The sequence below is a fragment of the Corylus avellana genome, chromosome ca2 (assembly GCF_901000735.1).
Source record: "Corylus avellana chromosome ca2, CavTom2PMs-1.0".
NCBI classification, from domain to species: Eukaryota; Viridiplantae; Streptophyta; class Magnoliopsida; order Fagales; family Betulaceae; genus Corylus; species Corylus avellana.
The window spans coordinates 50783316-50795437 of NC_081542.1; the positions used below are offsets into that span (position 1 = coordinate 50783316).

The 12122-nt window shown below is 37.9% G+C and overlaps 1 protein-coding gene across 1 annotated transcript; it reads left to right on the forward strand.

Annotated features, from left to right (window-relative positions):
- Positions 1-5482: 5482 nt before the first annotated feature.
- On the forward strand, positions 5483-11112 carry LOC132171658 (protein ENDOSPERM DEFECTIVE 1-like). Its single transcript, XM_059583031.1, has 6 exons — positions 5483-6812; positions 7683-7802; positions 9514-9627; positions 9717-9806; positions 10417-10524; positions 10731-11112. The coding sequence occupies exons 1-6, from the start codon at positions 5796-5798 to the stop codon at positions 10797-10799; spliced, it is 1518 nt and encodes a 505-aa protein (XP_059439014.1). The 5' UTR covers positions 5483-5795; the 3' UTR covers positions 10800-11112.
- The last annotated feature ends 1010 nt before the right edge of the window (positions 11113-12122 follow it).

The following is a 12122-nucleotide window of genomic DNA, read 5'->3' on the forward strand; positions in this document are numbered from 1 at the left end:
TCAAATTAAACCCAAAACCCTCTAAAACAACACCACCTCCACCGAGAATCTCAACCCAAAACACTTCAAGGAATCAAGCTTAAATCAATGGTTCAAAGATTACCTATCTGCATAGTTCTAAATCGGAAACCATTGTTGCTGACGTTGCTCCACCGCCCACGATGTCACCCAGCCTCAACTGCCAAAGACCCCTTCCAAAATTGCAGCCCCTTTTCCTCACGTTCAACCTTTCTCTCTCTTGTGCGTTCTGGTCTGGGTAGGAAGAACACTCTCCCTCTTCCTTTGGTTTTTCCTTTCTAGCCCCAACTCTCTCTCTCTCTCTCTCTCTCTCTCTCTAACTCCAGCTCTCTCTCTCTCTATCCCCTCTGAATATCTCTCTCGGGCCTGGTCTGGGCTAGAGGGAAACAATCCATCTTCTTTCCCTTTTCCTCCTCTTTTTTCCTCCTCACGGTCTCTCTTTAGAGTTTTTTTTTTTTTTTTTTTTTTTTAAATGGGTCTGGTAGGTCACCCGGCTGACCCGCTGGGTTGACCCGCCAGACACAAAGTTAACCGGGTCTTAATCGGGTCAACCCGATAAGCCTAAACCCAATACATGTTAACTTCGTATCGTGTTCGTGTCGAGTTCGCGGGTCGTGTCAAAATTGCTAGCCCTACCACCAGATTTTCCACTCAGGAGGTTTACCAGAGACTGACATCCTTCCATTCGGTATTCTGTAGATGAGTTCGTGTTACTAACTGATGAGGGAGAGCCCAAGTGTTATACAGAAGCCATGGAAGATGAACATAAGTTAGAGTGGGTTGATGCTATGCATGATGAGATGAAGTCATTGCATGACAATCACACTTTTGAGTTGGTGAAGTTGCCTAAGGGCAAGAGAGCTTTGACGAACATATGGATTGATAGGGTGAAGTAGGAAGAACACACTTCACAACCACGGTAAAAAGCTAGACTAGTTGTCAAGGGATTCAGGCTGAGAAAAGGTATGGACTTTAATGAGATTTTCTTTCCTGTTGTGAAGATGTCATTCATTCGCGTTGTTCTTGGTTTAGCAACTAGCCTAGACTTAGAGATTGAACAGATATATGTGAAAACTGCCTTCCTTCATGGTGATTTGGAGGAGGCATTTTGCAAGTTGGGAGTGGCTTGGGCAAAATAGGGGTGACCAGCCACCATTTTTTTGTTCAACATTTTTTTTTTTTATGTTTTTTTTTTATTAAGAAAAAAAAAATTAATGAGGTATAGAGCATTGATGTAGATTTCCGTCAATTTATAGATGGAAGTTTGATGGAGGTATCATATTCATTTTTAGCCATAAACGAGGTACCATCTAAGATACAAATTGAAACTTATATGAAAAAAAAAAAAAAAAGTTATTAAACAACATGAACAAAAAGGTATTTAACCTTTTCCTTTTACCTTTTGTTTAAAAACACTTTCCTAACATAGGACTATTCTATTTACATTGTACTCCTTCCGATTCAACCCATCCAACCATATTATTAAGGGTTGTTTGGCACTGCGATTTTGCAAACCAAACACCCAATTTTGATTAAAATCGCAAAAATGATCATCTTTGGGATTGCGATTGAAAACATGTGAAGCAATGTTTTCGTGTTGCAAGGTCATATGAGTTAGTTATCAAAATTACCCTCATTAAATAAACAAAAAAATCCCCATAAATACCAACTTAAAATAGAACCAAACCTTCGTATTAGAGGTGTCAACCCGGTTCCGGTTAGTGGTTATTGGCTAAAACTGCTAACCGGAACCGGGGTAGCCAGTTAGTCAATTTTCAAAACCGGAACTGGTAATTGATAAGTGCTGAATATTGCATATTCAAGCCTCTTTCACATGTGTTAATCTCTTAGTTTTGTTATTATGTGATGTTTTGTGTTGTTTTTATGTTCTCTTTTAGTTTTTAGGTTTTTTAAGAAAAGCAAGCATTTCTGGCAAGTTCTAAGACAAAAAGATAAATTTGGGAAAAGCTGGAGCTGTGGGATCGATTGCAGGCCAAGCTAAGCCCGAGCGCAGCAGCGCTCGAGCGCACCAGCCATAAGATCGAGCGCAGTAGCGCTTGATCGCACAAAGCAGCCAAGCTCAAGTGCACGAGAGTAAGGATCGAGCACAACCATGTGCTCAAGCGCACTAATCTGGGATCGAGCGCACTCGAGCTCCCAGCATACGGTCAAACTCCTTTTTCACATCAAATTAGGTTTTCAGTCTCCTTGTTGGGCTAGGAGACTGACCTACAGTTTTATTAGGGTTTCTAGGGCTTCTAAGGTTTTCCGAAGCCTATAAATAGACCTCTAAATATCGAGAAGAATTCATTCAAGCTTTGGGAGAGAAATTGGAGGCTCAAGTCAATAAGCGTTTTCAGTTTCTTCTTTTCCTTTTTATTTTTTTTATGTGTAACTAAATACTTTTGTTAGGGGCTAAATTGAAGCCCTAATCATGTTTCTTTAAGGATTTGAATATTGGCGCTTTTGCTGCAATTATATTTTGGGATACTTAAACTTGATTATTTTCTATTTGATTGAATTCCTATATGAATGTGCTTGATCAACATATGCATGTGTTTGAATTTGTTATTTGTGTCAATTTGGATGACTGAGTCCTGAAAATAATAAAGTGACAAAAAAACCTCATCATGGGTTCTTGAATTAATCAACATGAAAAACCGGGAATAGATACCATGCCCTAGGTTTCATGTGTTTGTCGATTTTCATAGATTTATGCTTTCTTTAAGAACAACTTAGTAGATATCATGCTAAATCCTTTGAAAAAGAAAAGAATTAGTGTAGATATCATGCCTAATTCGTTGCTTAGGAAGATTAATAGCTTAAGGAGTAGATACCATGCCCTTAGGTTGGCAAGCTTTAAGTATACCGGTAGATTGTCGCATTGGCATATTGTTTATTTTAATTGAGTCTGATTAGTGGTGGATATCAAAACCCTAACCCTTTCGTTCTTATTATTTCAAATCAATCTTTCAATTTGTGACATTCAGTTAATTAATTAGGAAAATCATTTTAAGCATAATTTATACAATCTTCGTGGGAATGATCTCATATTTGCTTATTATACTATCGTTTTGATCTTGTGCACTTTTGAGTAAAACATAGTGATTATTCGCCTATTAATTTATGTGGGTAATCGTCACAACAGTAGTCGGCTACCGGTTACTCGATTATGTAATAACAGCCAGTTACCAGTTGGTAGCCAGTTATTTGGACCGGTAACCAGGTCTTTAAAAATTTGGGTGTTTTGGACATGTTTCGGGTATTGGGCCTACTTTTTTGGGCTTAATTTAGCACTTTTTGGCCATTTTTTTAAAGAGAGCCCATGCAATCCGGTTTGGGCATAAAAGACCACTTTTGCAGCACCCAATGCATATTTGACACGTAAGCTAAAATCAACTCATGGAATAGGATTGAAAACACAGGATTTTTCACCAAACCTTTCCTCTTCATCACTCATCATCCCTTTCTTCTTCATCGCCAGAAACTCCATAGCCGGCCAGACCTCTGGCTCGTCGCCCTCCGCTTCCTCGCCGGCGTCTACCTCTCCTGCGTCACCCTCGACAAACTCAATGGACAAAAAAATTTCAATGGGTTCTGAGATTCTATCATGTGTATTTCATGTGTATTCTATATAATGTTTTTGGCTTATGTGTCCCTTGTTTATTGGGGACTGTAAACTTGGGGATTTACATTGTGTCCGAATAGAAGGTTTTCTCTTTTAAAAAACAATTAGGACATTTTTGACCCAATAAGATAGGTTTTGTTGTGGTTGCTAATATATATATACACTAGCTCATAACCTGCGTAATGCGCGTGACTTTTCATTATAATTTATTTATTTTTTTAAAAAAACACATATTCTATGACACATCTTTTAATAAGAAATAAGAAGAAATATACAGGTTATACACCAGAATATTACTCAATATAGTGACACACAATCGCACACAAAACATTAGATAAATGTATAATTCATATAAAATTTTACTATCATAAGGTCATTAATTTAGTTTAATACATATCCATATAAACTAAAATATGTTAAAAATCTTTGTTCCCATAAGTGTAGTATAAAAACGAAAATATAAAGAAAAAATGGCAAAAAGAAAACTTAGATCGTGACTATCAAAGCATTATTAGAAAGTTAGCAAGAGCCTCTAATATTATTAGTGTGATGTTTCAGAAGAGACATTTTCCATTATTTGTCCTTGGAGATATTTGTGAAGTGTATAAATTATGTCCTTATCAGTAATTTGCATATAAACCACACTTTTATATTAATATTATTCAAACAAAAAATTAATAGAAATAGCGCTTTTTAACAAATGTTACCAAATCTTAATGGCGATTTAAAAAATTACGTTTTTATTAAAGTGCGATTTAAAATTGTAATTTTTTAAATTGCACGTTTTAAAATAGCAATTCCAAATGACCCTAAAAGTATTGCCATTTTGAAAAGATTATGAAAGAAAAACTAATAACATGGTAGAAGAAATTGAAAGAAAAACTAATAATATGGTTTGCACAAATTATGTGCTAACAGAGGAAGCTGCAGCCCTAGCAAGTTCTGTAATTTGAAGAATGATTTTAATTCGAGAAGTCTCTCTAAACTCTCGCCGGAAATCTTCCCCTCAAGTCCCCACATTTGAGCATTTCTGGAGTTGGAGAGAGCTTGCAATGATATTACAATATTGACATTTCATCACGCCCATGACCATGTGGGAAAGAAAGAACATAAAATGAAGGGTTAAATACCTAGTACCCCCTGGGGTTTACAAACTTTATTTTTACTCCCCTGTAGTTTCATTTTTATCATAAAAGGTCTCTGTGGTTTTGATAAATGACCAATTTAGTCCATCCCGTTAGTTGACCGTTAGGAATTCCACATAGACCAATCAGATGCTGACACGTGGTACCTACTTAATTTTTTTTTTTAATTAAAAAAAAAAAGAAAAAAAATTGGGGGTGGCCAAGCCACCCCCCATCTGGCCGGATGGGGGTGGCTCAGCCACCCCCTTGGTCCAAGGGGGTGCTGGGGGTGGCTCGACCACCCCCTAGGTGGTTGGGGGTGGTTTCGGCCACCCCCTAGGCTCCATGGGGATGGCCGAGCCACCACAGCACCCACTGGGGGTGGTGAAAACCACCCCCAACCACCTAGGGGGGTGGCTCGGCCACCCCCAAATGGCCTCCCAATTTTTCTTCCTTTTCTTTTTTCTTTTTTTTTTTTTTAATTTTTTTTTATAAAAAATACAGGGACCACGTGAAAGCATCTGATTGGTCCACGTGAAATTCCTAACGGTCAACTAACGGATGGACTAACTTGGTCATTTATCAAAATCACAGGGACCTCCTGTGATAAAAATGAAACCACATGAGGGTAAAAATAAAATTTATAAACCCAGGAAAGTATTAGGTATTTAACCTTAAAATGAATATTACCGAAGAGAAAAAGTGAACGATTAGATAGATTAGTGTTATACCCGTGTTTAAAAAAATAGAACCGTTACGACTTACGACTTGATCCCCACAGCCAACGGCTAGTTTTTTTGAGAGCATCCCCTTACAGCTCGCTATCTCTTCTCCTTCTCTCTCTTCCCTGATCAGACGTCGACGCATTTCAAGGGGTTGGGATATCTGCCACCTGAATCTAAATCAATTCAGGGATTTGGCTTTCCGATCCGTTCATTCATTTAATCATAGTATATACACTAGTGTTCTTTTGGTGGGATTCACCAAATTGACAGATCAAGATCGATCAATTTGCCTCGGCGAATATGAACGAATTGGTTGCAGACAATCCCACCACGACGATGGCAGTTTCTCCTCCTCCTCCCCCTCCTCCTCCGCCACCATCTCTTAGGCGGCCGAGGGTGAGGGAGGTGAGCTCTAGGTTCATGTCTCCTCTCATTTCGTCGCCACTTGGTAAGCAGCAACGCTCAACCTCCGTGCATAGGCAGCGGCACATGGAGCCGTTGTGCTCTTCCGATGAGAACAGGCCCACCGAGTCCATTCAGATTCAAAGCCTGGAAACTTCACCCACTTTGGGATCTCGTCGTAAAGCAGCTCTGACCTCTACTACTAGTCAAAGAAAACAGCGTGCTGTAGCCAAGCTTTTCAAAGAAAACGCAGGAAAAATTGTCCCCAACGCTTTTACCACACCCTCCAGGCCTGACACTCCTACATTGGATAGGGATAGGATGATTTTGTCGAGATTCAGACGGTCTACCAACATGAACATCAGTGCCACAGCTGCGGCCAAGCTGTTGCAATCAAGCGGCATGTCGGCTCAACCTTCTGTTCCCGTAGATCCTTCTTCGATGTCTGCCGATGACAATAATCAGAATCCACTTCTAAACTGCACGGCAACGGCACGGTCTCTTCCTGATTTCCGCTGTTCCATGCCTGAGGCAGAAATGTTGCCAACGGTTTCCACTAGATTGCTGGCTGAGAAAAGTTGCACTAGGGGCAATACGACTGGCGGCGGCAGTGATTCTTTGAAATTGTCTGCTTCCCCCTGCTCCCGTTCTCTGAATTTGCCATTATCAGTTTGTGAAAAACAAGCCTTTGGTCTCCCCAAGCCACACACAAACTCTGTGAAGATGGGGGGCTTCTCTCTGCCTCCAGTCCCGCCTTGCACCAAGGTGGGGACAGATAATAGGAAGGGAAAGAAAGTTTCCTCCCATCAGGAAGATGTACATACACTCAGATTGCTTCACAACCGTTATCTGCAGTGGAGATATGCCAATGCAAAAGCAGAGGTCTCCATCCGAGCTCAGCAAAGAGAAAGCGAGGTTGGTCACAGCCCATTACCTGTTTTCTGAATTAATTTTTTATTCTTTGACCAGTTTGTAGTCGAGCATAATGGTGTTAAGCTAGATATTTGATGATTTGGTCTACCTTGTGTTGGTCAATGTTACATTAGGAAAAGTGAACAGTATTTTTCCCTTTCATTTTCGGGTCAACTAACTACAAAAGGATTTTTTATAAGTAATCGCAAAAATTTTGTGCAAGTCATTCCTATGATTCCATTACAGTGATACTTATTTTGTAACTATTAGTAGCCTAGATAGAATGGGTGATTTAGAAAGATAGTAATGAGTGCTAAGTTTCTTATTGCTTAATTATTAGGTGAAATCGGGTTTTATAAGAAATTTTAGGAAAACCCTAAATGAACTAGTCTTTTTGAAGTAATAGTAACGCTTTTCCTTGGATCATTACGGGAGGAATCCAAAAAGAACATGTGTTATTGCAGACAAAAGCATGTAATTCGATGTGAGAAAAATTGTTATTGAAAGAGCAGATTGGCTGGTAAGAAAAACAAATGATATTGGTTATACAAAATAGCTTCTTCTACAAAAATGGGACATGGAAATGACAACTTTAGCATTGACATCTAAGTCACTTACACTGCCCTATTCACACTTATTTCCTAGGCCATCCATTACTAGTTATTTTAGAAAACTTATTACTCCAATTTATTTGCTCCGTGTATTTTATGTTAATCACATTATGATTCACTGTTCACGTCTTGGTCTCTCTCAATACATAATCAAGCTTATTCTAGTCCCCGATGAAAACACTTTATGCCAGGATTTGTTTTCTATGAACTTTTTTTTTTTTAATTTTTAATTTTTAATTTTAATTTTTTTTTATCTTTGCAGAGAACCCTTCATTCCCTTGGGGTCAAGATATCAGAGTTCTATGATTCTGTGAAGAGAAAACACTTAGAACTTGGGCTTTTGCAAAGAACAAAGACTTTATCAACAATCCTTGAAGCTCAAGTAAGGCGGCTAACTTGATGAATGCTTTCATTTTAATTAGCTGTGAAGTTCTGCAGTATGTCATCTTGTCTGCACTTGATTAGCAACTTCACTGATAAAAAGATTTATTTTACACCTAAATTATTGGCATTGCTTGGATGTACCTCTCCCCTGCTCACGCATGTTACCCATGTCTTGCATATGAATCATCTCCCATCTAACTTATATCTCAGTGGACCTAAGTCCCGTTTGTAACCTGACATGAAGAGAAATACATATATTTGACTAAACATTCCTGGTTGAACTGAAGGAGTCATAATGACCTTGCAAGATGTTATATAAGGACCTAAGTCTCAAATTTTCATGCTTCCAACAAACAAAACAGAAAAAAAAAAAAAAAAGTTCTCAGGCTCAACTTTGCCTCAACAATATACTTGCTATTCATGCTTACCTCTTATATCTCTCTAAGAACCTCATATCGTTCAAAATTCTGTTCCCCTTGTGCTTAGGTTACCATTCACTAAAACAATATGACTTCTCTTCATTGGGGCAATTGCTTATTAGCATTGCAAAGGACGGCTCTTCTTATTTATTTATTTGTTTGCTTGTTTGTTTGTTTATAACAAGTGTGTGCCCCTGTCTCTTAAACGTAGCATCCCACTAATTCTCGTTGGTGCTTCTAAAATATTTGCAAGCAGTTGTGGCTTGATGCAGTTTATGAATTGCAAAGGACATAATTCCAAAGGTTATAAGAAATTCGATTAAGTGCAAGGGCTTAGCGATTTTATTTGAAAGACTAGAGGGATTTAGTTTGTTCTTTTGAATACACTTCTTTTTGTGTTACAAGATGCTATATGGAATTTAAGAGCAACCCGAATTCTTTATGTGCAATGATTATTTTGATTTGATTATAGCTGGAGAATGAACTTGCCTAAGAATTCTTGTCAAACCTCAATTTATTAAGTGATATATTGTAGTCGTGAAACTAACAAGAGGTACGAAGGCTGAGCATTTCATGAGATGACCTGACAGATTTGTGACTAGCTTCCTTAATTCTTCGGATAACTCGGTCCTTCCCATTGTGTGGCTTCTTTTGTACTCCCTTCATCCTATTACAGAAAGTTAAAAAATGACATGTAATTTAATGAAACAAAAACTCTTTCTATAACGTTATTAAATAAGTCAAAAGACCATATGAGTTCAAATTTAAAGATAATATGGGAAGTTAAAGAAAAAGAAATTGTGACTTACATTTTTTTTTTTGGATAGTTAAATAGATACATGCTTTCATCCATTTTTTTGGATAATTCAAAAAGCATATAAATCTATTAAAAGGTAAAGAGAGTATAAAGTATCCAACGCTGTGAAGAGCATGTATTATTATGCGCTTAAGGTTTTTTTTTTTTTTTCTCTAGATTGTTTTTTCTTCGTTGAATCTGTTTGTGCACTTTTATTGCTTCTATAACAGTAAACAAACCCCTTTTTATTCTGCATGTATGATTCTGAGGTAGCCGCTGATTTCTTCTTCTTGGTTCTAAGACGTTCTTTAATTCCAATCATGTAGATCGTGGTGCATCTAGAAATAGTAGAATTGTCGCTAGAATAGATTACTTAGTTCTCTCTTGAGTCTTTAACATATTCTTGTCCCACCACCCACTCCCTTTAAGAAAATATCAATATTCTTTGTACATTGGTGTTCAGAACTTAAATGTTTTGATGTGCCTGAATTTAGATTCCATATTTGGCGGAGTGGTCTGCTCTCGAAGAGGATTATTCAATCTATTTATCAGAAGCAATTCAAGCTTTGTTGAACTCCTCACTTCAACTTCCCATTTCGAATGTTAGGGTAAATCCAAAGCTGAAGCAATCCTTAATCCTTGTTTCAGGCATGCTTTACACTGATAATACATTGATTGCGATATATGCATATTGCAGGCTGATATAGGAGAGGTAGGGGAGGCATTGAACTCAGGGATGAAGGTGATTGAAATTATAGTTTTTCATCTTCAAAGCTTCATGCCAAAGGTACAATAAGCAAATATATTTTCCTTTTTTAATTAAAGAGTGATCTTATATTTTGTTCATAATTATGACAAACCGACCATATCCTATTCAGGATACACCATAATGTAGGTTTTCAAGGACCCACCAATTGTATTGTTCTTGAGCCTATCCCACATTACTATTTTCACTACTTTAAGTTGAACAAAGCTTTGATGTGCAAGTCGTTTCCCTGAAAAAGAAATTTTTAGGTCGGTGTTTTGGACAAGTAGGCCATCTCGTTCGTATGCTGCTAGGATTTCTTTTGGCAGTGTTCGAACATGGTCTGACCGAGGTTTGTGACTGAGCTTCTCGGGTTAAACGCGATCTTGAACTCGTTCAGACTAGTTACGACCGAGCTTGTTGGGAGTTAATCTTGATTTTTTGAATGTTCAGTTAATGACTGTTTGAAATTGAATGGATTACCTAGTAACATTACAAGTTTCCCAAAGAACTGGTTTGATAATACCTAACTTACTGAATTTTTTTTTTTTTTAAAGAAGAATACCTGTTGATAGATAAGATCTGATATGTCTATTTTCTATTCATCTAGTTTATATTGGCCTTTCTAGTGATAAATGCTTGATTAATTTAGGCGGAAGAAGCAGACAATTTGATTTCAGAAGTAGCCAGAGTAAGTGGGGGAGAAAAAGCTCTTATTGAAGAATGTGGCGATCTGTTGTCGAAGACATGTACATCGCAGGTTTGCCTCACCACAACTCTGCTTGAATGCACTAGTCTTGTCCTGGTATATTTGAACGCAAATGCTGGTTGCTATTCTCGAGTCCTTATTAACTCTGCTTTTTTAACCCTAAACATTGAATTGATGACAAAAATATATAAAGAAACAAAGAAAGCAAAGGTTTAGCATTTGGTACGCTAACCTTTTGAAGATTGCTCTATGTTCAGGTGGAAGAGTTCAGTTTAAGGAGCCAGCTAGTACAATTGCATCGTTTCTGTCATCTCTCCAAGAATTGAGTAATTCTTCATGACTGCATTTTGTACGTGCTAACTACATGAATCAAAGGTTCACCACCCTATGAGCTGTTGGCGTTTGTGCAGCTGTTTTTTCCTTTTTTCTTGTTATTGGAGAGAGACCCGGGGGTTGGGGATCTGTCTTCGTCTATACACTACGGCAGGGAGTTCATCACCTTGACCTGCAATTCTTTTGAGCTTTTATAACTTTTGTAAAACCTGAAAGTTATAACTTCTGTTTCTACATCACAATTCTTTGATGAGCCTGCATGAGCTCTTTGATTTTCTTGGTCGAAAAAGAACAACAAAGTCAGAAACCTAGCAACCAGGCAATCCAGTTAACTTCCAGATCAGCCAACTGGTTAAGCTCTTTGAGGCTAAATTGAAATGTTAACGGGGAGTAAGCCATACTTAACCTTAACAGCCAGATTTGCAACTCCATTAGTCAGACGTATGATGTTTTTAATATAATAGAGAAATAATTTAGATAAGCAGATGTATGTTGTCTTTGCAAAGTGACTAATTAAAATTATAAAAAAATAAATAAATTTAGTTAGCCATTTTAGATAAGCAATTTGGAAGATAAATGTTACACTTTCCAAAATTGTTTTTCCCAAAATAATGTGTTACAATTTGATGAGATGGTGACACATTTTACAAAATAATAGATCTTATCGATGATGACACATCATTTAAAAATTAACTTTTGAGAAAAAAAAAATAGTAAGTGTAGCACTTCTTCATTTGGAATGTTTTATGCGGATGATTTGTTTTTGTAACACTCCACCCCTATTGACACATAATATTGTCTACTTTTGGTTTTCCCGAACCAGACTTCCCAGTAGGTCACCCATCCTGATGCTACTCTCTCAGAACGCTTAATTGCGGAGTTCTTTTCTGATGGGATTATGACCATCACGGCTTTAAAACATGTTGTTAATAATGGTATAAGAATACATATAAGCAAATCTTCATCTTCATACCCAGGTGTTGTGGGATGCCACAATCACTCATTCTTAGGACCTAGCGTCCCCACTAGCAACTCTCATGGGATTAGCTCATTCTTGGCGTCCCAACGAATGCCCGCTAGCGACCTTCATGGGTTTGCGTACGCTCCCCCCCATCTCATGAGGGATAATAGCTCCGATACCATTTGTAACACCCTACCTCATTGACACTTAATATTGTCTGCTTTTGGCTCTCCCGAATCAGACTTCTCAGGAGGTCACTCATCCCGGTACTACTCTCGCATAAGCTCGTTTAACTGTGGAGTTTTGATGGGATCATAACCATCACGGCTTTAAAACGTGTTGTTGTCATTAATGG

What these genes read in the sequence shown, in the direction of transcription:
- LOC132171658 (XM_059583031.1), top strand. Translation starts at nt 5,796, where the DNA reads ATGAACGAATTGGTTGCAGACAATCCCACCACGACGATGGCAGTTTCT. An exon ending in CAACAATCCTTGAAGCTCAA is followed by an intron (nt 7,803 to 9,513) that starts GTAAGGCGGCTA and finishes GCCTGAATTTAG; the next exon opens with ATTCCATATTTGGCGGAGTG. An exon ending in CGAAGACATGTACATCGCAG is followed by an intron (nt 10,525 to 10,730) that starts GTTTGCCTCACC and finishes CTCTATGTTCAG; the next exon opens with GTGGAAGAGTTCAGTTTAAG.